At 54.7% G+C, this 26,291-nt stretch overlaps 3 protein-coding genes across 3 annotated transcripts in view; all 3 read right to left on the bottom strand.

Annotated features, from left to right (window-relative positions):
• Nucleotides 1-545: 545 nt before the first annotated feature.
• Nucleotides 546-10,464, bottom strand: LOC141475621 (disintegrin and metalloproteinase domain-containing protein 2-like). The gene is made up of 21 exons (XM_074164065.1): nt 10,431-10,464; nt 9,781-9,867; nt 9,416-9,480; nt 9,140-9,201; nt 8,951-9,029; nt 8,397-8,473; nt 8,090-8,279; nt 7,568-7,624; nt 7,307-7,378; nt 6,367-6,533; nt 6,062-6,143; nt 5,788-5,924; nt 4,581-4,761; nt 4,320-4,409; nt 3,625-3,823; nt 3,016-3,124; nt 2,420-2,603; nt 2,091-2,171; nt 1,414-1,522; nt 1,139-1,282; nt 546-658 (listed from the first exon to the last, which is right to left on the bottom strand). Exons 1-21 carry the CDS (start codon nt 10,462-10,464, stop codon nt 546-548), a joined length of 2,319 nt encoding a protein of 772 aa, XP_074020166.1.
• A 98-nt stretch (nt 10,465-10,562) lies between these two features.
• Nucleotides 10,563-19,093, bottom strand: LOC141475622 (disintegrin and metalloproteinase domain-containing protein 18-like). The gene is given in 21 exon segments (XM_074164066.1): nt 10,563-10,698; nt 10,984-11,157; nt 11,159-11,202; nt 11,204-11,329; nt 11,998-12,078; nt 12,629-12,812; nt 13,124-13,232; nt 14,016-14,214; nt 14,573-14,662; nt 14,965-15,151; nt 15,556-15,692; nt 15,883-15,964; nt 16,378-16,544; nt 16,928-16,999; nt 17,266-17,331; nt 17,660-17,852; nt 17,970-18,046; nt 18,181-18,259; nt 18,555-18,616; nt 18,865-18,932; nt 19,042-19,093. Coding segments are annotated over 21 exon segments (2,385 nt in total).
• Nucleotides 19,094-19,163: 70 nt separating this feature from the next.
• Nucleotides 19,164-26,291, bottom strand: part of LOC141475703 (disintegrin and metalloproteinase domain-containing protein 9-like) — a 28,061-nt gene continuing 20,933 nt past the window's right edge. The window contains exons 18-22 of the mRNA XM_074164180.1: nt 25,556-25,661; nt 24,407-24,545; nt 23,860-23,953; nt 22,042-22,163; nt 19,164-21,330 (exon numbers count right to left, since the gene is read on the bottom strand). Coding sequence (XP_074020281.1) covers nt 21,219-21,330; nt 22,042-22,163; nt 23,860-23,953; nt 24,407-24,545; nt 25,556-25,661 — 573 coding nt within the window. The 3' untranslated portion in view covers nt 19,164-21,218. The remainder of the gene's footprint in view (nt 21,331-22,041; nt 22,164-23,859; nt 23,954-24,406; nt 24,546-25,555; nt 25,662-26,291) is intronic.

The following is a 26,291-nucleotide window of genomic DNA, read 5'->3' on the forward strand; positions in this document are numbered from 1 at the left end:
TGGAAGTTGCCCAGGGATGCTGGGTTTCCCAGGATCCTGGCAATGCCAAACTGATGTCCTGCGTGTGGTCGGCAGGACAGGAGGGTACTTAGACCCCCTCGCAGTGGGGGTCTGTGGCATCTGACCTAATTGTGCTGCTCAGGAGCAAAACTCCCGTCCGTCGGGTGGTTTATGCTGGGGAGGGTCACGCCGCCGTCTGGCTGAAAGGGACCCGGTGGAGGAGGTGGCTGTTTCGGTGGGGTGGTGCCTTTTCCCCCCCGGCAGGTCAGTCCCATCCCTGCGGTGGGTGTCACTGCCGTCGCAGCACGAGAGGCTCAGGGCTGCAGCGACGCGGTGCCGGTGCTGCCGGTTCTCTGCACCCGCTCCCCTGAGCTGCTGCCTGGGGGTCAGCGGGGACTGAGAGCCCTGAGGTGGGAGCACAACCGGGCAGGTCTCTCTCCTGGAAAGGCTGGAGGGGTTGTGTTTCCCGGAGTGAGCCGGAGCTGGGCAGGGCACCCCCAGCCCATCCAAGCATGGACCACACGCGGCTCCATCCAACGCCTTTATTAGTGCTCGTCGCACTGCCCCGTCCCTGGCTCCACGTCCAGCTCCGTGTCCTGCTCCGTGTCCGAGTCCAAGTCTGAGTCCTGGCCATCGCTGCCCTCCTTGGCCGTGGGGCTGCACAGAGACCCAGAGCGGTGCCTCAGCCCGCGTCCCCTATGCCCGACAGCCCCGCTCCCCCAGCCCCGGCTCCCACCCGCCCTCCTCCTCCGCGTTCCCGCTCTCCCTGTCTACTGGGACCTGCAGCTTCTCCCGAATCCCACTTTTCCCCTTAGAGTTCACTTTTCCCAGGAATTAGCAAAGAAAAAGCCCATTTCCTCCGGCTCTTGCTCACAGACAGCATGCTCGGTGCCAGGAAATCCACTTAGTTTTGTTTCTCCTACATTTGTAAATTTTAGCCATCTGTTTGCTATTTCTTCCCTCGATGACCAACAAACGCTTCCCAGTTTACCAACAAACAGTCCCTCTTTCCCAAGCACCACTTTCCCTGCTCTGCCCGGGCTGCAAATCCCACTTGCCAACTTTTACAGCAATTCCGTGCTCCCTGCCCGTCTCCCACGCCCAGAACGGAGGATTAAGTCGTTAATATCAACTTCCCCATCCGTCTCCAGTCTCCTCCTTGCGCAGAACCTTTTCAGCCGTCTCCGCTTCATAACCACGATGGTGCCACAGACGAGGACGGGGACGATGCTGCCCAAGCTCAGCAGCAGCCATTTCTTCATGGATCTGCCTGTGGAATCGTCTGGGGGGAGAAGCAAAGGTGCGGCTCCGGGTAAAGGCCGGGTGATGCCACGGGCCGTCTGCGGGGCCCTGGGAGCTGCCCTTGTGCCCGGTAAAACCCCGGGGCCCCTGGAGCCCGGCTGCGGTGCTCACCGGGGCCCAGGGCGCTGTCGATGCTCCCCCCTACGGAGGATCCTCGAGTCTTGCAGTGGGGGGGGCTCCAGCCCGGGTCGCAGTGGCAGTTCTTCTGGTTATTGCAGACCTGCCAACACCAGGGCGGGCAGAAAACACCCCTCCATTGTAAAAACCCCTCCTGAGGACCAGAGCTCCACCTGCACCGGGGTGGCTGATCCCCCCTGTCCCCGCTCTCCTCCATACTCTGCACCCCCTGCAGTCACGGCCAGCACCCCCCAAACCCACTCTGCTTCCCCTGTGCCCCCACCAGGCCGCCTCTTCCCCCCGCACGGCTACACTGACCTTTCCAACACTAGTTCAATCATCTGCAGTTAAATCCTCTCCAGAGACTCTTTTTCAGCTTTCTGCTAATCTAGACAAACAAACACTCCAAGCCCCTTTATCTCACTTATTTTTCGCTTGGGACAGAAAGCGAGGCAGGTCATCTCTCTTAATTTCTCCCACAATAACTCATTACCATGTGATGACTTCAGAGACCAAGCATTAGCCCAAAGCACAGGTGGGGGCAGTTCACAGACAAGCCCCGGTGGGTGTTTCACCAGAACTGCTCTCCCCTCTTCACCAATATTCATCAAAATATTCACCAACACCCATCACACCATTAACACTAACTTAGTCCCAGGGCTGGTACTTACTCCGTGCCCATGGCATTTTTCCTGCACGTTGCAGTCGTACTGCAGGACTGTGTGAGGCTGGCACGTGCCATTGATACAAACCTGAAACACCAAAAGGAAAAAAAAAAGTCCTGCTTGGCATTTTTTCACCACCCTTTACCACTTGCCATAACTCTAAAAAGGATTGCTAGCCCTGAAGAATGATCGGAGGTCAATAGCACAGTAGTAATTATTAAAAACCTAAGTATAGACCACCTTTAACTCGTACTGCAAGCCGGCAACTATTTTTAATACTGTTGTGGTCCTGATAATTGTATACTGTTTCCAGAGGCTGGTGCAATATTCCTCACCTTTCCAGGACCACATTTGGTGCCTTCTTTCACCAGGAGAGGATCCAGCTCTGTGGGGCCACGCATAAAATCGAAAGACACGCACAGATGCTCTTGCACTTGAGCATAAATGATGGCTCCCTTGGCTTTTGTGAAGGGAATATGATTCGGGAACGCACATACTAACTTCCCACATTCCAGATTCCTAAAAAAAAATTCATTAGCACAATAAATTAGAACACTACACACAGCATCTGATGGATCAGTGCTGGAGACATGGAGGTGCACAACTTGGGGAGGGGGATCTGGACAAAACAAAAAGATAAGAAGAGCTGGAGCCTCAATGGCAGGGAGAAGCTGCTCCACGAACCAGCACAACGTTAAACGCTCGCACAAGGAGGTGTGAGCTGAAGGCACTTTGTGAGTCCCCAGTTTCTCCCCAACACTGCTTCTCCAGAGAATGCCGAGAACAAACCCGGCAAGTCATCTCTGCCCAGCAGAAGAAAAACATACCAAAGGCGACCTCTCACAGATTGGTGCTTTGCATTGACAGCAGAGAGAAGCACAAATTAAATATATATTCCCAATTCAACTCTTTGCATTATCTTGAAACCTACGGCCAGGAACAGGGCTGGTAGCCATCCTTTGGGTGCTTGCCACAGTTTCCAAACCTATCCTGATGACTGTTCACTTCTTCATAACAGGCCAAAGGAGCATTTCTTGCACCTGGAAGTTCAGAAATAACCCTGGTTACCACCAAGGGTCAGACGGACTGAGATACCTCTGTTACCTCTAACGCTCATCAGTTCTCGCCTCCAACAGAGGAATACTGGGCTACCACTCCATCCCCGTCGTTAGCCACCTCTGTTCGGGTCATGGGACAGATCTCACAGAGGGTGGAATGGCCTGACCAGAACCAAACACCTTCCACAACAGCATCGGGGGATGTTTCTGGCTCGTTCTCCTCTCTGAGGGGGCAGGGAGGTGTGCGTGGCTGCCTGGGCCCACCTGAAACCCCCAGGGAAAGTCACCCTCCTCTGGTGGCCCACTGCCCTCTCTGCAAGCGTGGGACATCCATCTGCGGTCTCCTCTGCCCTTCCCCACACCCCACACTCCCCAACCACCCCTGATTCACGACGGGCATCCATGGTGCGTGGATGTTCCTTCTGCCCCAGACCAGCCCTGGAGCTGGCGTTGGTGCTGGTGGGGTCGGAGCCGCCCGTTACCTCTGCCGTAGAGCGCCTGGCACTGCAGGTCGGGGGACTGGCAGTGTCCCCGGTAGCAGTAGCCGGTGCCGCGCTCGCAGCCGTGCCCGTCCTGCACGTAGAGGTCGGGGGGGCAGGAGGCGGAGGACCCGTTGCAGAACTCGGCCAGGTCACACTGCGCGTCGGCGGGAGGGCGGCACTGCGAGTTCTTCCGCTTGAACTGCCGGAGGAGGCACAACGGGTTCTTCTCGCCCTCCCTCCGCACCCCCCGGCGCCCTCCCCTCCCGCACCCCTCCCGAGACACATCCCCGGGGGCCCTGGGGACCAGCGCCGAGACACTCGGCTCATCACACGCCTGTGGCGCTGCCCGGGACAGGCCTCCCCCGGGAACCTTCCTCCCGGGGGTTCCGGGCGCTGAGCTGAGAGCCCTTCCCCGGGAACCTCTCCACAGCAGAACCTTGGTCTCCATCCTTCAGCGTGGGGACATACTACTTCTCCAAAACTAAACAACCATCTTGTGATAATTATAAAAGCGTACCTTCCTTGACATTACAACATAATCCACGGATAAAATGCAGCACAAATATCGTTAAGTTTTTTGGAGATGCCCGTCGGAGTGAAACCAGGAAGCTGGTTGGCAGAGCTACTGTGGAAATCACTGCTGCTCCGAGGTTGAAAACAGCCTTAAAATTCTGGGAATTCTGAACACACCGTACCTGGCAGTTTTCACAGCACAATCCCAGGGAGCACTGCATTCCCGGTTTGAACTTACACCGGGGAGTACAGCACGTGTCCAACGCACAGGCCTGCAAACGCACCAGAAATCATTAATTGCTGCAAATCCCCATCTGCAGGAGGACTCTCCCCTCCTACCAAAGCACCTCGGAGGAGCCGAGGGAGAGCAGCCTCCCTGCGTGTCTGCCCGGTGCCACGGGGATGCGTTAGACACCCCCCGGGACGGCTCCGGGAGCACCCACCTCGGCCGCCCCGCAGTCGCACTGCTCGCCCGGCTCCACCACGCCGTTGCCGCAGATGGTGATGCGGTAGGACGGGTGACGCAGCGTGTGCCTGATGAAAGGGCAGTTCTTGTTCCGCTTCAGGAAGGTTTTAAATTCCCTGATGCTGCATTTGCTGAAGGCTTTTGCCCCGCTGACACGTCTGAAATAGAACCGTTACCCGTGGGGGGGCGAACATTGACCCCCGCACGTGCTCTCAAGAGCTCTGGGCCGCTCAGGGACTTGCTCAGGTGCTGGCCCGAGGTGCCAGGGTCCCCTGGGCGTCCTTCAGGTCACTTGCCAAACCAGATTCTACAATGCGTTATTAACAGAGATTGAGAAGCACTCACGAATGTCTTGCTTTTGGAGCGAAAACTGTCCATTTCTCAAGTCAAATCACTAGTTTATACTTTTTCTTTTCTCTAGTAACAACTCCAATTTTTCTCACAATGTTTCATGTTCCTTTTAGGATATTGCTCTGGACACGCTATTTTAAAGTATATTCAACATGTGATCATTTTGCAAAACTTGATTCAAATCACGTATGACTAATAACACAGGCAGAAGTGCTGGAAGAACACACTTTCCAGTTTAAAGCAAATACAGCTATTCTCAAAAATATTCACTAACACAAACATTGCATTTTTTGTGGCTGAGATAATAAAATGGAAGGCCAAAATATCTCAGGATTTCTAGTAATTGCAACACATTTTTATTTTAACTCCTATTTTCTCGTGCTATTCTTTTCCCAATACTAATAGAATCAAAGCTGAACTGAAATTCAGGTTGACTGGTCTCTCAGTGTTGGTATCCACACACAGACACCTATTCCCTCATGGACACACACGTATTAAATCCAGCTCCTGAGGCTTCGGAGGGAAGGTTCCCCCCGTGAGCAGACTCCAACCACATACCCCTAACGCTCCAAAGACCAAAAGCATTTGAGCTCCCCGGGTACCGTGCGGTGAGTTCGCAGGCAGCGCTCACCCAGCCAACCTCTACCTCAGCTACAGTACCTAGACAGTAATTCACGTCTCCAGATGCTCAATTTCTAAACGTTAACACTCAAAAAAGGAACGGATCTTGCCCAGACTATGCAAAATGCACCCAAGACACCTCTGATGAGAGGACACCCCTTTCCCCCACCGCAGCCCCCCTCCCCGGGATGGGACGGGACTGGCCAACTCACAGCGCCTCCAGGGTCATGATGCAGATGCTCCCGGGGCAGCGGCATTTTTTGGGGTTGTCGTAGCTTATGCCCAGGCTGCGCGCCAGGAGCTGGGCCAGGAGGACGGAGAAGGACTCCAGTGTCACGGATCTCTGGTACTGGAGGGAGGAGAGAGCAGGGCTGCCGGGGCTGTGGAGACCCTCCGCAGAGACCCCAGCTCCGGCCATGGATGCTTCCCCCATCCCTGCTGTCCATGGGGGACGCGAGGGCTTGTGGGGGAGAGGGGACACCGTACCACGGCCACTGCGCCAGTAGCATCTCTCTGACACACCTTCCCCAGCGCCGTCACACCCACGAACGCTGCTTGGTCCCTGTACCTGGAACAGACACACGCTCACCGGCCGCCCAGCCCGGGACCCACCAGAGCCTGCGGGTCCTGCCCAGCTCGGGCAGATCCCACCTTGTGTCTGCAACACCTCACTGCGTTCTCCATTTTTACAAGAGGCATCACAGTCAGCGCAAATTCCTTTGTTCAAAAGTACCTGCATTCAGCAGGTTGTTATGCTCTGCTCTTACACACGGACAATACTTGACTCTTACAGGAGCAGGTATGGCACCTCGTGGGGCTGCAGAACGGGGCTGCTCTGCTTCCACTGCAGCAGCTGCACCAGCACGTCCCCGCCGTCCCCCGTCTTCTGAAACGTACTGTCATCCATCCAGATCTCCATGGCGGACAGCATAACAGTCAGATTGAAAGACCTGAACATCTGAAAGGTTAACCAGAGGAAGTGGCTGCTCCCAGACGTTTCATTTCCAGTGCTGTTGAAACGTTGGCTGGTATCAGCAGCCGCGCTGCCTCAGGGGAACAGGAGCAGTTGGCCACTGATGACTGCTCTGCGCGTGTGTCGTGAAAAAGGTGCAGGAAATATAAAAATGTAAAGACACAGAAGCGTGTCCAAAAGAGAAAAAAAAAAATTGGTTCAGCAATCAGGATTTAATAAACCCAAAGATAACCTAAGCTTGAACTGAGATATTAAATAATTAAACATACAGAACACACAGACTCATCCTTGTCTGCAAAATTTGGGTTTCCAGGAGGAGACACTATACCCCCTGACATTCCAAGTCAAACGCTCGCCCAGCTGTGGATGCTGCATCCCACACAGGCAGGGAAAAATCCAGTCACCCTCCTCAGACAGGAAAGAGCAGCAGCAGCTGCTGGCACCAGCCTCAGTGCCCCACGGCCCCTCGGTGGAGCTCGAGCTGTGGGACCGTGGGGACGGGCACATGGGATGTGTGGGACAGCCCCACCACAACTCCCACCCTCCTCCAGACAACTCCTGCACAGGCTTAGAACTCTGCCAGACTGCACCCAGAAGTCATAAGCTAAAAAGCTGAGATTCAGTATTTCCACAAAGTACATTTAATTATTATTTTCTCCAAATATTTAGACAAATTGTACCGATACCTGTCCATTAGGTGGCTGAAACAAACCACCAGAATTCCCATCCCCGAACATATAAATCGTATAAAAACTTACAGTGTTGAGCAAGCTGGAGACCTGAACTATCTTCTGTGTCACAACATACTCGTCTGCACCCAGGTAGTTGAACTGAAAAATGACACGGGATTCTACATCAAAGGTTATTTCACCCTGACACACACAGGGTTATCACCATCCTTCTCAGAGTGGCTTCTGGCCACTGACCCGTGGCCACAAGGCACAGAGCCCGGCGGGACCACGGCAGCTCAAGCGAGGGGGAAGCACACCCAGCAGAGGGACTGACTGACGCAGACTCACCAAAGCCCTTTCCAAAACTATGTAGAGTGCCATCTCCCTCCGGTGTTTGGTCTCTGACTGGGAAAAAAATATTCTTCACTGTTAGTAATTCATGTCACTAATTCAGTCATGAGGCATAAGAAATGACACTAAACCTTCCACGAGGCTTTGCCATCTGCTGGTTCTGTTTTCAGAGCAGACGTGTATGAACCCCTGGGACAACGTTAATGCCCTGGCTCTCGGCTGAGATGAACATGGGGGCCTGGGGACACTCACGGGGACCCTGTGGCCAAAGCGGCCAGCACATCGCTGCCACCCACCTGCACACCGGGGGGAGAAACACCCCCACTTTTACAAATCCAGCCATAAATCCTGTAGCCCTTGATGACACCTCATTAGGCACTGGATGAGTAACGACCCACGCGACACCCCATCACTGGCATCCTAAACATCCCCCCCATCTCCAACCAGCCACAGCTCCCTGTGGGATCGGACCCTCCCCGTGTGACCGGGACACCGGCACCACCGCAAGAGCAGACTCACTTGGTCACCTCCCTGGGCTTTGTTAGCCATCTCCTCCGCTGTCAGCCCGCCTGGCTCGCTCCCGGGGGGGCTGGTGGCCAGGAGGGAACCTGCCGGCTTCTTGTCACTCACCCGATACACAAAGTACTCGAAGGCGGAATGACCCAGGGGCTCAATCCCGTAGCTGACGTTCTCAAACTGCAGGAACCCCCTGACACAGTGATGGTGTGTCGTTTGTCACCGGTCGTTTGTCACCAGCCGCCGCGGAGCGCGGCAGCCGGAGCATCCCTGGCCATAACAGGCATCGCCAGGGGGTGTCGGTTCCTACCGTAGCCCCGAGCAGGTGCTGAGGGTCACTGCCGACCTGGGGAAGCCCTCGACGTACCCCCGGTAGTGGCAGCCGCCCTGTGTCACGACAGAGGACAAGGAGCCCCTTCCATGGCCGTGAAGGTAACCCCGGCAGGCGATGGCACAACAAGGATTTTTGTGGACAGTCTTTCTCTGGCGCCAGTAATTAAAACCAAATCCTAATGTGAGGATGTGGCATCCTCACGATAAGGAACTGCCCTCCCCGGTGCTGAGCCGCGCTGCCGGCTGCGGGGCTGGTCTCTCCCTGAGGAACAGCAGCCACAGACAGGATTATAAACTTTGAACTGAGCAAACCCAGAAACTCCAAAAACCTTCACAAACACAAATCTGACCACATATTTGCATGGGAAACTTTTTGTTTTACCCCAGCACCTCCTGCCCTGATTAGGAAGCAAATGTGGAGAAAGAGGGGAAGCACCGGTCCCCTGCAGTGACCACTGACAGCCCCCCCAGACACAGCGGGGTGACCCTGGAAGATGGCAGCAGCAGGAACGCCAGGCAGGTCATCATTACCTTGATACGGAGCGAGTCAGAGCGCAAAGATCCATTCTTATTGTACGTGTAAATCTTGAAATCATCAGATATGAAGAATCTAGAACAGAAAAACAATAAAATCCTCTGAAAATGCTCTGAAATGGTCAGAGCTCCCAGCCCAGCAGCTGGCGGGGGACGCCCCCGCAGCCCCCGGAAGGGCCAACTCACTGCTGCTGCAGGCGGACGGTGTACGGCCTCCCCTCGATCCCCAGGACGTAGGACACCCCGTCCTTGCGCGTGCGGGAAAGCAGAGAAAGGGGGAGTTGAGAAAGGCACATTCCGAGGGAAGCGCAGGAGCTCGGCAGAGCGCGGCCCCCCGTCGCCCACACGGACAGAACGGGGTTTGCCCAAACTGTCCCTCTGCCTGTCACACACCGCATCCCTGCGCTTGTACATCCACTCACACACACACACACACAACACATCACCTGATTACTGAAGTACCACCTTTTCAGTTGTTTTGGAGAGCAGGCTCTCGGGAGCTGTGAAGTGGAGCAGGATTTGTGAACCTAGGGAAAGAATTTGTTTCTTAATTATCATCACAGGTTGGTGTCACCCTGGCTGTGCCCGTCAGACACAGTCAGAATTGCACACGCCTGTCACAGGCACCTTGATACCCACGTGGAGAGACGCGGTCCCTACTTGGAGAGGTTTTTCGCCAACTCTACTTTCTACCCTGCCGTCCTTCACCCACACTTTATTTAAAAGCATCCAGACACTTGCATAGAAAAAACAAAACTACGTGCGCTCACTCCTGCTGGATGAGAGCCCAGGGACGACGGGAGCAAGCTCCAGCTGAACAAACCCACCTTGCACGGGGAACACAAACGGGGCTGAGGGAGGCCGGGCACCCCCCCCCAGCCATTTCAGGGGGAGCCCCAGCTCCTGCTCCGTCCCTGTCCCCACCGCGCAGCTCCCAACCAGCCGGATGGACAGAACCCAACCACCTCCGCGTGTCCGCAGGGAAAAGGGGTGCTCGCAAGGGCTGCAGCCCCTCAGCCCCCGAGAGCCGGAGTTAATGCTTGTCACAAAGCACAAACTAAGCCAGCCCAAAACCCTTCCACGGGATTCCTCAAAAATCATCCCCAGCATCCCCCGCAAGCAGCCGGGAGGAATGACACCCCCCCGTCCCCCCCCGTCCCAACGCCAGCCTGGGGACAGACGGGCTCCCACGCCGGGACACCTCGCCCTGGTGGCCCTTTCCTGGGCTCGTCACCGGCCACGACACCCCGGGGCTGCGGGGGCTCGGGGGGAGCATGGCCCTGGGGAGCGCTGCTGCTGGCCCGAGGGCTGCCGCCGGGTGTGATGTCACTCTGCAGCCCGTGATGTCAGTTTCCCGGGCGTGACGTCACTGCGGGCTGTGAGGTCAGTTCCCCACACGTCGGTTTCGGGGCCGGGAGGGGCTCGGGGGCCGGTCTCTCCGGGGGAGAACCGGGGGTGCCCGGGGGCTCTCACTCACACAGCGCGGCCAGCAGCGCCCGGCGCGGCCCCATCCTCCCCGCCGGCCGGTAACAGCCCCCGGCCCGCCCGGTAACGGCCCCGCCACCCCCCGCACGGCGACGCGGACACGCGGCTCCTCCCAACGCCTTTATTAGCGCCCGCGGCGCGGCCCCGGCGCCATCTCGATCTCCGGCTCCCGGTGCGGGTCCGGCTGCGGCTCCGGGTCCAGCTCGGGCTCCGGCTCCGGCTCCGGCTCCGAGGGGTCGCTGCTCTCCTCGTCGTCGGAGCTGCGCGGGGACAGAGCGGTGCCTCAGCCCCGGGCTGGCTCCGGAGCGCCTCGGTCCCCCGGGGATCGCCTCGGTCCCCCCCCCGCGGATCATCTCATGCCACCCCCAGGCATCGCCTCAGCCCCGGGGATCACCTCGGTCCCCACCCAGGGGTCATCTCATACCACCCCCGGGGGTAACCTCAGCCCTGGGGATCGCCTCGACCCTCCTGGGGGAACACTGTGGCCCCATCCCACACCCCCCCGTTCTCCCCAGAAATCCTGTTGTGGGGAGGGCCCCACTCACCTGTCTGTGCTGTGGGTCTGCTGCCTGCAGAGCCAGCCCCGCCGCCACAGGATGAGGCAGACGGTCCCACCGAGGAGGAACAGGGGGAGGCAGGAGCCCAGCACCGTCCAGACCAGCGTCGCCTTCTTCCTCGCTCGCGGCAGGGACGTGCCTGGCAGGAGACATGGCATTGCCGGCCCCAGGGACCCCAGCCCGGTGCCTGTCCCCACCGCCGCTGCGGGCACTCACCATAGTCCTTCACCTGGATGCTGCTGTCGATGCTTCCCCCCAGGTGGGAGCCCTTCCGCAGGCAGTTGGGGGGCTGCCAGCCGGGCTGGCAGTGGCAGTGGCCCCTGTTGTTGCACACCTGAAAAACCCGGGGGCGGGTGGGAAAAGTTTGCAGTGAATTCACGCAATGGACGCTCCTGCTGAGACCGGCACCAGTCTCGCTGCCACTGGTGGGGCTGGGACAAGGCCACGTGCGCTCCTTGGCATTCTGGCAACTTAGGAATCCTATCCGACAAGGACCACACCGTGAAGTGTGGGCTCCAGTAGCCTGGAGACATCAAACAAGCATAAAACATCCCCCTCCTGCAACACCCGCCTGTATTTCTGTGTGACAAGCAGCAAACAGGAGCTCCTTGCCCTGGCCATCAGCAGAGCCTGGCGGGGTCCGGGGAGCCCAGCAGCCCCCCCGCAGGGCAGTGCAGCTCCCCTGCTCCCTCCGGCCACACGTTGTACCTACACAAGCTCTGCTGCCCTCAATTCTATGTCCCTGCAATTTTCCTTTCATCTTTTTCCCCCTCCATAAACCAAACCAACCATCAAAGTTCTCCATTTCGGTGAATAAAGCCTCATTATATTTTGATACTGGTTTTAGGACCAGTAGTTGAAATGGTTTCACTCTGTGTATTGGCTGGTAAGGTCAGGATTTTGTAGAGAATGAGCCTAAAACGGGTCTCCAGCCAGTTCCCACAGCCAATCCGTGGGACAAAGGCACCAGCCCCGGCCGCCCCGCGCCGTGGGGTCACTTACGCCGTGGCCGTGGCACTGCACGTCGCTGTCACAGCTGTATCCCAGGACCGAGCGTGGGTGACAAGTGCCGTTTATACACACCTGAGAAAAACCACGGCAGCTCCAGCTCAGCGCTGCTTCGCCATCGCAGCACTCAGCCCAGCCGTCTGATGTCCCAAAAGAGAGCGAAATATGTACTTCTGAAAAACCAACAGTGCTTTAAAGAGCTACAGTTGGGTTATGTCTAACCTCACACCGGGCCAAACCTGGAATGTAACGTTAGCACGGCTTAACCGTTTGTGAACATCAACTACGCTCATGCCGCAAAGGAGCAAATATTTCTTTTTATCATTTACAATTGATATCTAATATTTTTGTGGAATTTCATGGAATTGTCAGAGTTGGAAGGGACCTCCAGAGATTATCTAGTCCAATTCCCCTGCTAAAGCAGGGTTGCCCGGAGCACATCACTCAGGACTGCATCCAGGCGGGTCTTGAAGCTCTCCAGAGAAGGGGACTCCACACCCTCCCTGGGCAGCCTGTTCCAGGGCTCTGGCACCCTCACCGGAAAGAAGTTCTTCCTCATATTTGAATGGAACTTCCCGTGTTCCAGCTTGTGCCTGTTTTAGATGATTGTAAAATGTTTTCTTACCTTTCCAGAACCGCACTTTGTACCTGGCGGAACCAGAAGAGGATCCAGCCTTTCCAGAGCGTTGAAATAATCCATAGAGACACACAAATGCTTGCGCACTTGGACGTAAAGGATGGCGGCGGCGGTGGATGCCAACGGAGTGCTGTCCGGGTACGTGCAGATCAGCTTCCCACACCTGAGATCCCTGTAAAACCAACGTCCATAGGATGGGTATCACACACACACACACACACACAGAGCCTGATGAACCACTAGAAACATTTAACAGCGCGACACAAATCTGAGTGCTGCAAGATAAGGGAAAAGAGGCAGGATTGGGAAATGCAAGAGACCATCGGTAACGTAAGGGGAGAGCCCCCACACAGGAGAGCACACACAGAACTCTCCTGCTTCACACATCCCACTCTCAGCTGGAGTCTTGATACTTCCCTTGTCCGTAAAGTCCCGGTTAAATACGGGTTTTTAGGGGAGGAAGGGCCCTTCCCCGGCACGTACCTCCTGGCACAGGTTTTGTAACGTCCGATGTTTCTGACCCCGCAGTGTCCAAACCTGTCCTGCTGGCTATTGACTTCCTCGTAACAAGCCATAGGAGCATTTTTTGAACCTACAAGTTTAGCAATAATATTTATTGTAATTTAAAGGAACACAAAGGGACATATTATGGTACCTAATAACCTCTTAATTTTTTACCCTGTTCACAGCAGAACAGAGATGCTCTTCACCAATTAGAGAAAGCATAATTCCTGTCCCTGAAATGCCAAACCCTGGGCAGTCCTGAGCTCCGGAACACGGGATTAGCAATCAGGTCAGCTCTCTAATTAACTTCACTTGCAGATAATAATTTGATTTTTTGTTGCTGTTTCCATTGTTATCATGAAGTCATTGGGAGAACGATGTGCTACTGAAGTGAGTATTAACCAGATTCCAAACTGAGCTTGAAATGCTTCCTAAAGCCGTGTCCTCCCCTCCTGGGGTGCTCCCCTCCTCCCCCCCACCCTTCCCAGCCCCCCCGTCCTCTCCCTCCTGTCCCCTGAGCGCAGGCAGGGGCAGAGGCCGGGACACACGGCTCAAGCCTTGCACAGAGCACGAACTCCTCACTCGGATCCCACACATCCCAGCGCCCTCCCGAAAACCCTCTGGCTTCAACAGGGACCTGAAACTGGGCTGAGGCCCCAGGGGAGGCGTCAGGAATAGTTATCGACCAAACACAACCCTCATTTCCACCGAAACCAGGTGAAAAAGACAAAACGAGACCGACCTGAGATCGGTGCGTTAAAGAGCAAAGACACAAACTGAGCATCGTTACTGCTGCGGGCACCTCCTGCTCCCAGGCAGGACCAGTAGTACCAGTACCTGTGGTCCCAGTACAACCAGAGCCGCCCGTTACCTCTGCCGTAGAGCGCCTGGCACTGCAGGTCGGGGGACTGGCAGTGTCCCCGGTAGCAGTAGCCGGTGCCGCGCTCGCAGCCGTGCCCGTCCTGCACGTAGAGGTCGGGGGGGCAGGAGGCGGAGGACCCGTTGCAGAACTCGGCCAGGTCACACTGCGCGTCGGCGGGAGGGCGGCACTGCGAGTTCTTCCGCTTGAACTGCCGGAGGAGGCACAACGGGTTCTTCTCGCCCTCCCTCCGCACCCCCCGGCGCCCTCCCCTCCCGCACCCCTCCCGAGACACATCCCCGGGGGCCCTGGGGACCAGCGCCGAGACACTCGGCTCATCACACGCCTGTGGCGCTGCCCGGGACAGGCCTCCCCCGGGAACCTTCCTCCCGGGGGTTCCGGGCGCTGAGCTGAGAGCCCTTCCCCGGGAACCTCTCCACAGCAGAATGTTGGTCTCCATCCTTCAGCGTGGGGACAGGCAGAACATTTGGGCTGTTCTGAACACGGGAACATTTATGTTCTCCAAAACCACGTAACTGTCTTGTAGTTACTATAAAAATGTGCCTTACCTGACATTTCTTACAACATAATCCAGAGGAACATTTCGCTCCTGGCTTAAGCTGACATCTTTTAGAGCAGCAGTTATCCTTCAAGCATTCCTGGAGGGATATTAAAAAAACACATTATTCTGCTTTTTTGTTCCCCTTGAGCTTTTTACTGCCAGGGGTTGTCCCTTTCCTTCTTCTCCCCAAAACGCCACACTTGGGCAGTGTCTCGCAGAAGGAAACAGGCAGAGCTGCCATCAGAGGGATGCCAACGCAGAAAAAAAAATCTAAAACCCGACCTAGTCCTTGTGCTGGCATCTACTCCAGCTCTGCCCTTGGGCTCGAGGCTCTGTTATTCCAAGGGCAGGAACTCTATACAAATGTCCATCTCTAGCTGCGATTCCCGCGGCGCCCACCTCGTCCACGCCGCAGTCGCACTGCTCGCCCGGCTCCACCACGCCGTTGCCGCAGACGGGCGCTCGCCGGTAGAAGTGTCCGGTCAAGCGGGGCTGGTGGAACAGGCAGGCGCCTCCGCCGCCACGCAGGAAGGTCTCGAAGTCCCCGATGCTGCAGCTGCTGAAGGCTTTTGCCCCACTGAAACCTCTACAATAAAGCCATTATCCATTGTTTGTGTTAACACATCCACTCTCTCTCGAAATCTCTGTGCCATTCAAGGACTCCTTCAGACGCTGGCACAGGGCACAATGGTCCCCTGGGTGTCTCTCAATTCATTTGTCAAACCTGATTTTACAACTTCTTATTAATAGGGACTGAGAAGCATTCAGAAATATCTTGCTTTTGGAGAGAAAAGGTCTTTTTTTCAAATTAAGCACTGAATCACTAATTTAATTGTTCCTATTTTCCTTCTTAAAGGAATAAAAGCAGATGTTTCTGAATTGTTGTAATTTTTCCAGTAGAATGACATTCGTTGAGGACACCTCTGATGAGAGGACACCCCGTCCCCCCACCGCAGCCCCCCTGAGATGGGACAGGACCGGCCAACTCACAGCGCCTCCGGGCTCATGATGCAGACGTTCCTGGGGCAGCGGCATTTTTGGGGGTCATCGTAGCTTATGCCCAGGCTGCGCGCCAGGAGCTGGGCCAGGAGGACGGAGAAGGACTCCAGCGTCACGGCGTCCTGGTACTGGAGGGAGGAGAGAGTGGGGCTGCTGCAGCCACGGAGACCCTGGCGGAGACCCCAGCTCCAGCCGCGGATGCTCCCCCGTCCCCATCCCTGCCGCCCGTGGGGAACTCCAGCTTCACGGAGATGCTGCGTCCCCATGGGTGACCTGCACTGGCCCCCCTGGGCTGTGGGGGCCCGGGTGACACCGTACCATGGCCACAGCGGCGGCAGCGTCCCTCTGACATGCCTTCCCCAGCACCGCAGCGCCCACAAACTCTGCTCGGTCCCTGTACCTGGAACAGACACACGCTCACCGGACACCCCGTCACTGGGGTGACTGGGGGATCCGGGGTCCCAAGAGCCCGAGTCCCTCTCGCTCCCCTGGACTGCTCCCTGTGTCCCCCTGCGTGGCCGGGTGTGGGCAGGGACCGGGGCTGCCGCCGTCCCCTCCCCAGGGCAGCAGCTCCTCGGCCGTGGGGGCACGGGACGGGCGGCACCATCGTAGACACGGCATCGCCGCCGAAAGAGATGTCTTGAAAGAAATACTTTCAAAATACTAAGAAATGAGGAGATATGTAAGAAATATGTAAGAAATACGTTTCTTTTAAAAAAACATTTTTCATAGGAATCCTTATAGTTCAACCTACGCTGGTTTAACTGATTTCTACCACGTAACCTCTAGCGAGCCGGGAAGCCTTTATCTTACACTAATAGATAAGCTACGTCATACGACCGCTGAGCCAGATGGGGCTGTTTCCACTGTAAAAATCGCTGTAGAAGGACGTCTGCCTCCTCTGCCGTCGATATTTTGTTCTCCTCTTTCCACAGCTCCAGGGAGGAGAGCACAATGGTGACATTCAGAGGATTAAACATCTGAAAGTGTAAGAGAGGAAACGCCTGCTCACATTCCTTTCCTTCTGAGCAGAACGACAGCTCTGCACACAATAAATCACGTAGGAAAAGGCAATTGCTGTTGTCAGTCACTGAGTAACATCTGCACGACAAACAGAATGAATAGACTTAACAAACAAAAAAGATATACTGAGAGGCATGAGCTGAAAGCTGAATAACTTCACAGGAAGGTTTTTGGGGGAAGGTTTTCTGCCCATGCCCAGCCCTCACAGCCAGAACATCGAGACCGGGAATTTTTTACATAAACTCCCCCTAAAAGCACAAGCAGCTGGGAAACAGGGGCCATTACTAACATCAAACCTCCCATCATCATGCTACAATATAAACCAGGCTTCAAAACTTACGTTGTTGACTAAATTGAAGACCTGGATTATCTTCTGCATTGCAGCACCCGTGTCTGAGCCCATGTACTTGTACTGAAAAACAAGCCGGGAGGACGTGAGAGCAGGGAAGGCGTTTACCACCACGAAGCAGAGCGACAGTGAAATGCTGAAGCGATTGCCAACGTCCAACCGTGTAAACGTGAGCTATGGATTTTCATTCTTTCTTTGCTACAAAATCCACAGGACACGTTACTTTTTAAAAGGGGAAACACACACATCTAAAAGCTCGGAAATGGCACCATTTCTATGCTCATAGAAGTCGGGCAAACACAAGGGGAAAATGGCTGGCAGGGACTTACCAAAGCCTTGTCCATAACTACGTAGACTTTGAAATACTTGGGAGATCGCACTTCAGCTGAGAGGGGCTGAAAAAGAAAAAGGTCTCCAATACTATTTATTTCTACGTTCTGTAGGTTTGTTACGCGACTCCAGCGTCCATTCAAAAGCTTTGATGCTGCCTTCAAACCAGCGTAAGGCAAGGAGCCTTCCAACGCAGCCATTCCTGACCTTGCCAGCAGCCATTCTGCCGTGGTGACACCTCATTAGGCACTGGATGAGTAACGACCCACACGACACCCTGTCACTGGCATCCTAAACACCCCCCATCTCCAACCAGCCACAGCTCCCTGCGGGATCGGACCCTCCCCGTGTGACCGGGACACCGGCACCACCGCGAGAACAGAGGCCACTCACTTGGTCACCTCCCTGGGCTTTGTTAGCCATCTCCTCCGCTGTCAGCCCGCCTGGCTCGCTCCCGGGGGGGCTGGTGGCCAGGAGGGAACCTGCCGGCTTCTTGTCACTCATTCGATACACAAAGTGCTCAAACGCAGGGGAATAACCCAGGGGCTCAATCCCGTAGCTGACGTTCTCAAACTGCAGGAACCCCCTGACACAGCGATGGTGTGTCATTTGTCACCGGTCGTTTGTCACCAGCCGCCGTGGAGCGCGGCAGCCGGAGCATCCCTGGCCGTAACGGGCATCGCCGGGGGGTGTCGGTTCCTACCGTAGCCCCGAGCAGGTGCTGAGGGTCACTGCCGACCTGGGGAAGCCCTCGACGTACCCCCGGTAGTGGCAGCCGCCCTGTGTCACGACAGAGGACAGGGAGGGGAAGCAATCCCCCAGCCCTCGGCCAAAGGGCCGAGCCGCACACACCGAGAGCAGCTCCACGCCACGGCATTCCCGGCACAAAAACCCCTGGAGCAACCCAGGGTTACCTTGAAAAGGCTGGAATCGGAGCGCAAAGGTCCCTTCTTGTTAGACACATAAATCCTGAAATCATCTGATAGAAAGGCACTACAAAAGAAAGGTGTCAAGCGAAGCTCTTAAAACAGTCTCTTACCCTGTGTCCTGAGCTTGTTCCAGGTGCCGCAGCCCCCACCGCAGCACTGGGGGATCCAGAGCCCGCCGGCGTCAGGGCTCAGGGGTACAAACACCCCTCACACCCACCCTCCGTGTGGCCCCACACACCTCCCCCGGGGGCTTTGGGACGTGCCCGCAGGGTGTGTGCGAGGGACGGGAGCGGGGGCAGCGTGGAGGCCGCAGGGGGGGACGGCCCCACAGCCCTGAGACGGGCCAAGGGCCAACTCACTGCTGCTGCAGGCGGATGGTGTACGGCCTCCCCTCGATCCCCAGGACGTAGGACACCCCGTCCTTGCGCGTGCGGAGAAGCAGAGAAAGGGGGAATTAGGAAGGAGGGCTGTGGAAAGGCACGTTTCGGGGAAAGCCCGGGAGATCGGCCCCTTCTCGAGGCGCGGGCCCAGCCGGGGCTGTGCTGGCAGCACCAGTGCAGGGCCTCCATGACAGCTGCCAGCACATCTGTGGGTCCCCGACCCCCCCAACCGGAGACCCCGATCCCCCCCATCCTCCCGAGACCCCCTGCCACCCCCTGGCCAAGGTACCCCCTCCTCTCCAGTGGCGTTCTTGGGCAGCCGCAGCGGGATGGTGACCTGGCCCAGCACCGACGAGCCTGAGGGGGGAGACACCGTCTGGGTGCCCAGCCCGGCCCCGGGGGTGTGGGGCAGCCCCGAGGGGACTGGGGGGCCGGGAGGGACCAGGGGGACCCAGCGCGGACTCACTCAGCAGCAGCAGCGCCCAGTGCGGCCCCATCGCTCGGCCCGTAACGGCCATAACGGCCCCTAACAGCCCCCCAGGCCCTGCCCGCCCCCCAGCGCGGAGACAGAGAGAGAGAGAGGGAGCGCCTTGTACAAAACCGGCATCTTTATTGCTGTTGGATTCTTACAAAGGGTCGGGGACAGCCCTTTGGTCAGGCCCCGAGGGTTGGGGAGCGGGGCAGAGCGGGGCCAGGGAGGGCAGAGCTCCCGGGGACACGGCCGCGGCCTCCGCTGCCTCCGGACCCCCCTGGGACAGGGACACGCGTACACTTTAGAAAAGAAAGTCAGTAGTCATCTCCATATTCAACACATGTACAGTTTGAGCTATTTCCTCTCCATAGGATCACTTCTAAAAACGGCGTGTTCGCTGCCCCTGCACCATTGCTAACGGCCACGCTGGGATAGAAAAACTCTTATCTACTAAAAGGCACCATTTTCAGCATAGTTTTAGTTCACACAAACAGCTTCAAATACAACGAAGGACGTCTCCCTCCCGGTGACTTCGTTCCCTGCATTCCCTCCTCCCACCCTCCGACCTGCCTGGGCTGCAGACAGACAGACAGACGTCCCGACAGACAGCCCGAAGGGAGCAGAATACAACAGAAATTAGGAAGTGACTATCTGGGAACAAAGAGGAGACCCCCACAAACACGTCTGGTGATATTCTAGCTGACACTTTACATATTTTAATAGTGTTATAAATCTTAGTCTAAGTTCATGGGAAACCACAGGAGTTCAAGTATTTTATTACTGCAAATGCAAACACTATATATATATATTTATATAAGTATATACAGAGGAAAAGATACTTTTTTTTGGCAATATTATGGGGGATTTTACAGATTTGAGTTTGTACTGGGCGGTGAGCGCAAAGTGAAAAAGCCAAGCACTCTTTTCAGCACTTATTTCACTTTCGGGAAGTTTGTGCAACGGATTTCTGTCTGTGACCACCAGCTGCCCGTCCCTGCCCGCGGCACAGCGGTGTCACGGGTAACGGGTGTCCCCTTGGCCAGCTCAGAGTTCTGAGCTCCAGTTTAGCAGCGGGGCAGACTGGGGCGGGAGTCCCCTCCAGCACCAGGCAGCCACGAGCATCCTGACTGACACGGAAAAGTTGAGCATTAGGGGAAAAGTTTGCATTAGGCAACAGGTTCCTGTTTAAAGTGCTCAGAGGAGCCCAGGTGGCCCAGGCAGAGACACATTTTTTGCCTCTTAATGTTCTGCAGGGACTGTTAATCACCTAAACTTGAGAGCACCCCGTTATTTTAAACCAAGATATGGCCATGCCTTTTCGTACCTTTATTTCACTCCATTCACAGACTCACAGGCTGGCCAGGGCTGGAAGGGACCGCTGGGGATCGCCTAGTCCTGTCCCCTCACCATCCTCGTAGCCTCCGCTGGGCTCTCCCCAGCAGTTCCTTGTCTTGCAGTTGATGATATTAGTGGAAGTTAGTACAGCGTTCTCATCTAGCAACTCACAATTACTAATTTAAAACCATTAAACTTAGTGCCCGTATAGCACAGCTTAGTGTCAGTCAGCATGGAAGTAAGAATTTAAGTGCATTATTACACACCAATAGACATATATACATGCATAAACATGTTTACAATATATTTATCTTCCTCTGAAGAAGTACACCGATACCTCATCTCGCTTGTGCCATTAATGTGTAAATGGAAAACATTTCCCAGTCCATGCAAAATAATTTTAAATTAATTGGCCGGATTTCCTTGTTTTGAAGAGGGCGTGGGTTATTCCAAACCTTCACTGTGTGTTCAGAAAGACACGAACAAATCAGACCATGTCATCATTAGGGCTCATGGCGGGAACGGGGAAACCAGAAGCAACTCCCAAGTGCTGTACTCTAAGGACTACTCAAGCGCAGGCTGCTCTGGCCGCGGGTCACAGAGCCACTGCCAGACGGGTCTCAGAGCAGGTCGGATGGTTTCAGGTCCTGTAGCTTTGGTAGAGGTATTTAGTTTAAAGTTTTACATTCCTCGTTTCACTATCGTGTTTGCCTGCCCCGGGCTGCCGGAGGAAGGCTCCGCAGGATCGGCTGCTCGGAGCAAGAAGGGAAACTGCGATTTCAGCTCTGGCTCCGGGAACAGCTCAGCTCACGTCAGGGCCCCGAAGCAGCCAGGCGCTATTTGGGGGGCAAAGGTGCCGGTCGGGAGGGCAAATACTGTCCCTGAAGTAAACATTTCTGCTGCGACGGAGGTCCCTGAGGTGCACACTTCTGCTGCGGAGGTGGTGGCCTGCCAGGGGACAGAGACGTTGCCATCAGCCCAGGTGAGGACACCCACACACACGTCCCTGTCCCCCTCACCTGGCACTGGCCCCACAGCCCCTGCAGAGACGCCCCCGGCCCCACTGCTTCTCCCCCACGGAACACACCATGGTCGGACCCTGCTCTCCGTCACCCTAAACCCCAGGTTGGTAACACACCATATCCCCAAAATAACATAAAGACCCCCCGACACAAGCTGTTTCAAAGCGCTCCCTTCTTGATCCCTGCGCTTTCTGGATCCACCTGTTTTACAGCACAGGCATTACCTCTTAGAAATACAATTAAAAAGTGAAATGAAAAATAAAGGAAAACTTTCTGTTCAAAGTTAACGAGAAATGATCCTGCACTTGGCATTAACGTTCCCGAATCAGCAAAATGACAGAGTTTTGAGTAATTTCTTTTTAAACTGCCTGTTTTGGGCAGCATTTTATTCACCTGTTTGCAGGGCAAATCCAGCCCTGGAAGTGTTCTGAAACCTGTTAATCAACACGTAGCCGTGACAGAGTGTGAACAAATGCTGCAGGTAATGGCACTTCATCCCACGGTGTGAAATGAAGGAGAAAGGGCTCTGATCAACGGGCAGTCCTGTGTGTGCCCAATCCATGCAGGAACACCCTGACGCTCGCAGGGACAATCCATACACACCAGCCCAATAATTATCTGCAATAACTCGACCAACCTTGTCGGCATCTTCTGCGGCGCCTGGTACTGCGGGGACGGGTAGTAAGAGTGGTGGTACGGCTGCTGGGGGTGCTGGTTCAGGGGGTAAGATGGAACAGGGTAAGCATTTGGTTCCACATCCTACAAAAAACCCATAATGAGAACGGTCACAAATTTACACTTTGGGAAATCACAGAATCACATGGGGTTGGAAGGGACCTCTGGAGATCATCTAGTCCAACCCCCCTGCCAGAGCAGGTCCACCTACAGCAGGTTGCACAGGAACTTGTCCAGGCAAGTTTTCAATGTCTCCAGAGAAGGAGACCCCACCACCTCTCTGGGCAGCCTCTTCCAGGGCTCTGCCACCCTCAAAGGAAAGAAGTTCCTCCTCATGTTTAGGTGGAACTTCTTATGTTCCAGTTTGTGCCCGTTTCCTCTTGGCCTGTCCCTGGGCACCACTGAAAAAAGACTGGCCCCATCCTCCTGACACCCACCCTTTAAGTATTTATAAGCATTGATCAGATCCCCCCCTCAGCCTTCTCTTCTCCAGACTAAAAAGACCCAAGTCCCTCAGACTCTCCTCGTAAGGGAGATGCTCCAGGCCCCTCATCATCTTTGTAGCCCTCCGCTGTACCCTCTCCAGCACTTCCCCGTCCTTCTTGAACTGGAGAGCCCAGAACTGGACCCAGTACTCCAGATGGGGCCTCACCAGGGCAGAGTAGAGGGGGAGGATGACCTCTCTCAACCTGCTGGTCACACTTCTTGATGTACCCCAGGATGCCATTGACCTTCTTGGCCACAAGGGCACACTGCTGGCTCATGGTCATCCTATTATCCACCAGGACTCCCAGGTCTTTCTCCTCAGAGGTGCTCTCCAGCAAGTCAGTCCCCAACCTGTACTGGTGCAGGGGGTTATTTCTCCCCAGGTGCAGCACCCGACACTTGCCTTTATTGAAGTTCATCAGGTTCCTCTCTGCCCAACTCTCCAGCCTGTCCAGGTCTCGCTGTATGGCAGCACAGCCCTCCATCGTGTCAACAACCCCTCCCAGTTTTGTATCATCAGCAAACTTGTTGAGGGTACCCTCCATCCCCTCATCCAGGTCATCGATGAATATATTGAAGAGGACTAGACCCAGTACTGACCCCTGGGGGACTCCACTTGTTACGCATCTCCAACTAGATTCTGTGCCCCTAATAACAACCCTTGGAGCTCTGTCTTTCAGCCAGTTTTCAATCCACCTCACTGTCCATTCCTCTAATCCACATTTCCTAAGCTTACCTATGAGGATGCTGTGGGAGACTGTGTCAAAAGCTGAATCAAATGATTTATTTCATTAGTTAAGTGCCATTTAAGACCACTTGCAAACCAACCTCTTTCCTGCTGAGAAACTCAGTAGAAAGGAGGAACAGGAGACGGAAAAGTACTGTGTTTTGGGAAAACCAGAAAGGCTGATCCCGGCAAGCGTTCGATTTGCTCTGCAAGGGCACTTCAGCCAGTTACTGCACTCAGAGAGGTGACTGGTGGGGCTGGGGGGCTGGTAAGGATGGCTCCCCCCTCAGATGGGGCGGGGGGTCCAGTGTAAGGGGAAGGGGCAGCAGAGCAGGGAAACTGCTCACCAAGCCAAGTACAGCCTGTAAAACCGCTTAAACAATGGGAAACTGAGGAGTTCCCAAAACACACACCTTAGGAAAGAATTCTTCTCTCTGCCTCTTTGCACAGAGAAAACACAAAGTAACTCTGACGCTTTTATTAGGGCAAAATTATATAAACTGCCCTCATCAATAACTTTAGAGTAACAGACAGCAAATAAAGCAGTGAAAAGCGGGTGGTTCCTACCATGGGAGGGCCCCTGGGAGCGTAAGGCATGCCATGCGAAAAGCCCCGGGGCGGGCAGGCTCTCGGTTCGGCATCTGTTCGAGGAGGTTGTGACCTGAAACGCAGTCGGAAAGGGCTGTGTGAGCAGATCCCCTTCACACAATGACCATCGGGCTATGAACCCAAGCTCTTCAAACCCCTCAGATGCATTCATACTACCGTAGCACACATCAAATGTCAGGAGGACAGCATTTGCGACCCAGCTAATAAACAACAGAACCCTCTTTCTGAAAGGTTAGGACTGTGACAGCTTCATTTTGCCACTTTATATCAAAGATGGCACCCAAAAATAAAAAACCCATCACCGACGCAGGACAACAAACATGATGGTAGAAAGAAAGTTCTCTGCTCCCTCAATTTAAGATGAATTTCCCTTTTCTGCCATTACCTGGGGCAATGTGTGGTTTGGGGCTGGACCAGCCCCCATGCTTTGGCACTGGCTTGTGCAAACAAACCTCCCGGGACCACTTCGAAAGGGCCAAGGGGAAGGTGAAAAGGATGCACTTACGAATGGCAGCGTGACATCAACCTTCGGTAGCATCGCTTCAGCCGCTCTCTTCTTGCGAACGCCAGAGCAGCAGCTACAAGGAGTGGGAGGATGAGGAAAAAAAACACCAGCAGCCCATTTCTCAGCGAGGTGTCTTTGTCTGACAGGGACAAAACAGTGAAGAAGAAAGAAGCATTAGATGGCCTCAGCCCCACCTGACGCACTCCAGCAGAGCCCGTTTGGTAGGATTGGTTCTACAGCTATTTTCCATTTTTCATAGAAGAAAAAACTAAAGAATCCAGTAAGACTGCAAGATATATGTCCAAATACATTATTTCCTGATTATCTTTTCACAGGGATCGTCTGGTCGAAGATGAAAGAACTATGTGTGCCACGACACCCAGGGCTGTAGCAGCACATAGAAGTACTAGATCAATACCTAATTTTTCTTCCACTACATTTACTGGGAAGATCTTGTGAGCTCAACTGAGAGAGAGGAAAACAGAGCTTCTGCCTTTGGTCTGCTCCTAAATCTTCCCCTTCTCCTACCACTGTTTCCTGTAGGCAAAGAACTCGTGTTCTTAACAATCTCTGTGTTTGTACAGGCAGCGTTTTCCTCCACTGCAGGCTGTACAAAACAAGCCTTTCCCGTTTTTGTCTGGTGATTTGAGGTCTCTGTCCCTGCTCCACCGTGATTCTCCAAGGCTGTTATTGCACCAACCGAGTGCCCAGCCTCCCCCAAATCCACTCCATCGCAAGGAAAACCACCTTCCAGATCATTCCTGCAGCTCCCAGAGGGTTCTACATCCCGTCTTTATATATCCCACACAGGCACTACACAGGTTTTCTCCAATTATAGCTTGGACGTGGCTTCCTATTTCACCTTCGCACTGCCGGTGAGCAGAGCCCCTTCCAACTCACTTTCTCACGTGCACGAACGGTGCTCCCTGTCCCAGGCACTGTATTTCCACTCCTCACATTCATAGATCTGTGTATTTTCCGAGTACACAGTACCTCACCTCACCTTGTCAAACACTGACCTAATGCATTCCCCAGTGTCGAGCCGCCGCCAGCTCCCCAGCACCACAGTCACCCGCTTCAGAGCGAGCTGGGGCTCAGCCCAGCACCCCCCGAACTCTGACCCCCCAGGGCTGCCCCACAACTACTTGCCGTTATACGGGGGGCCACTGTCCACGCTTCCTCCGTAGCCCTTGGTGTCACAGTGAGGTGGGGCCCAGCCTGCTTCACAGTGACAGTTCTTGTTGTTATTGCACACCTGGATCCAACGGCACACACAGGTCTATTTAGTAACTTAAATTTCCATACATTTAAAAGCAGCAGGCACAGCCATGACTGTTCGTCCTGTCCCTCCCGCATCCCTCAGCCCCAAGAACTTTAACTCCCATGTCAATTCCACACAGCCCTTGGCATCTGGGGACCTCCCATGACTGGCAGCACAGCACTGCTCAGGACAAGCTTCCAAACATTCACTGTCCCGTATCCCAGCAGCCTAAAGAGCAGGGCTTTTGCCTTTTTTTTTTTTTTTTTTTTGGCGGGGGGGAGATGCAGAGTTTCAAATTACATTAGTAATTCTGGAATTAGGAATTCTTTTTGTCTGGCAAAAAAGTCTTAAGAGCTTTTGTCAAAGACTTTTTTGATACTGCTACAGACTCTCTTGCCCAGAGACATTTTATAGAGAGTTTTACAGTTAAACAAAACTGAAAAATTAAGTTACTACCCACCATTTTAAAACTCTCCCAACTTAAAAAACTTTAGTCCAATTTTTGCTGACTGTTAAAGGCACTTTTCTCATTAGCAGCACCAAAAAGCAGCTGCTTATAGCAAAATCCATCCCCAACAACCCCACAGAATTTTTTTACTCACTGCATCTAGCGTTATTCTGCGT

This window comes from Numenius arquata, chromosome 26, assembly GCF_964106895.1.
Source record: "Numenius arquata chromosome 26, bNumArq3.hap1.1, whole genome shotgun sequence".
NCBI classification, from domain to species: domain Eukaryota; kingdom Metazoa; phylum Chordata; class Aves; order Charadriiformes; family Scolopacidae; genus Numenius; species Numenius arquata.

Excerpts from the sequence above, each read along its gene's own strand:
- LOC141475621 (XM_074164065.1), bottom strand. The coding sequence starts at position 10,464 with ATGGGGCCGCGCCGGGCGCTGCTGGCCGCGCTGT. Across the intron at positions 9,030-9,139 it reads ACCGTCCGCCTGCAGCAGCA|ATTCTTCATATCTGATGATT; the intron begins GTGAGTTGGCCC and ends TTTCTGTTCTAG. Across the intron at positions 8,280-8,396 it reads AGCACCTGCTCGGGGCTACG|GGGGTTCCTGCAGTTTGAGA; the intron begins GTAGGAACCGAC and ends TCACTGTGTCAG.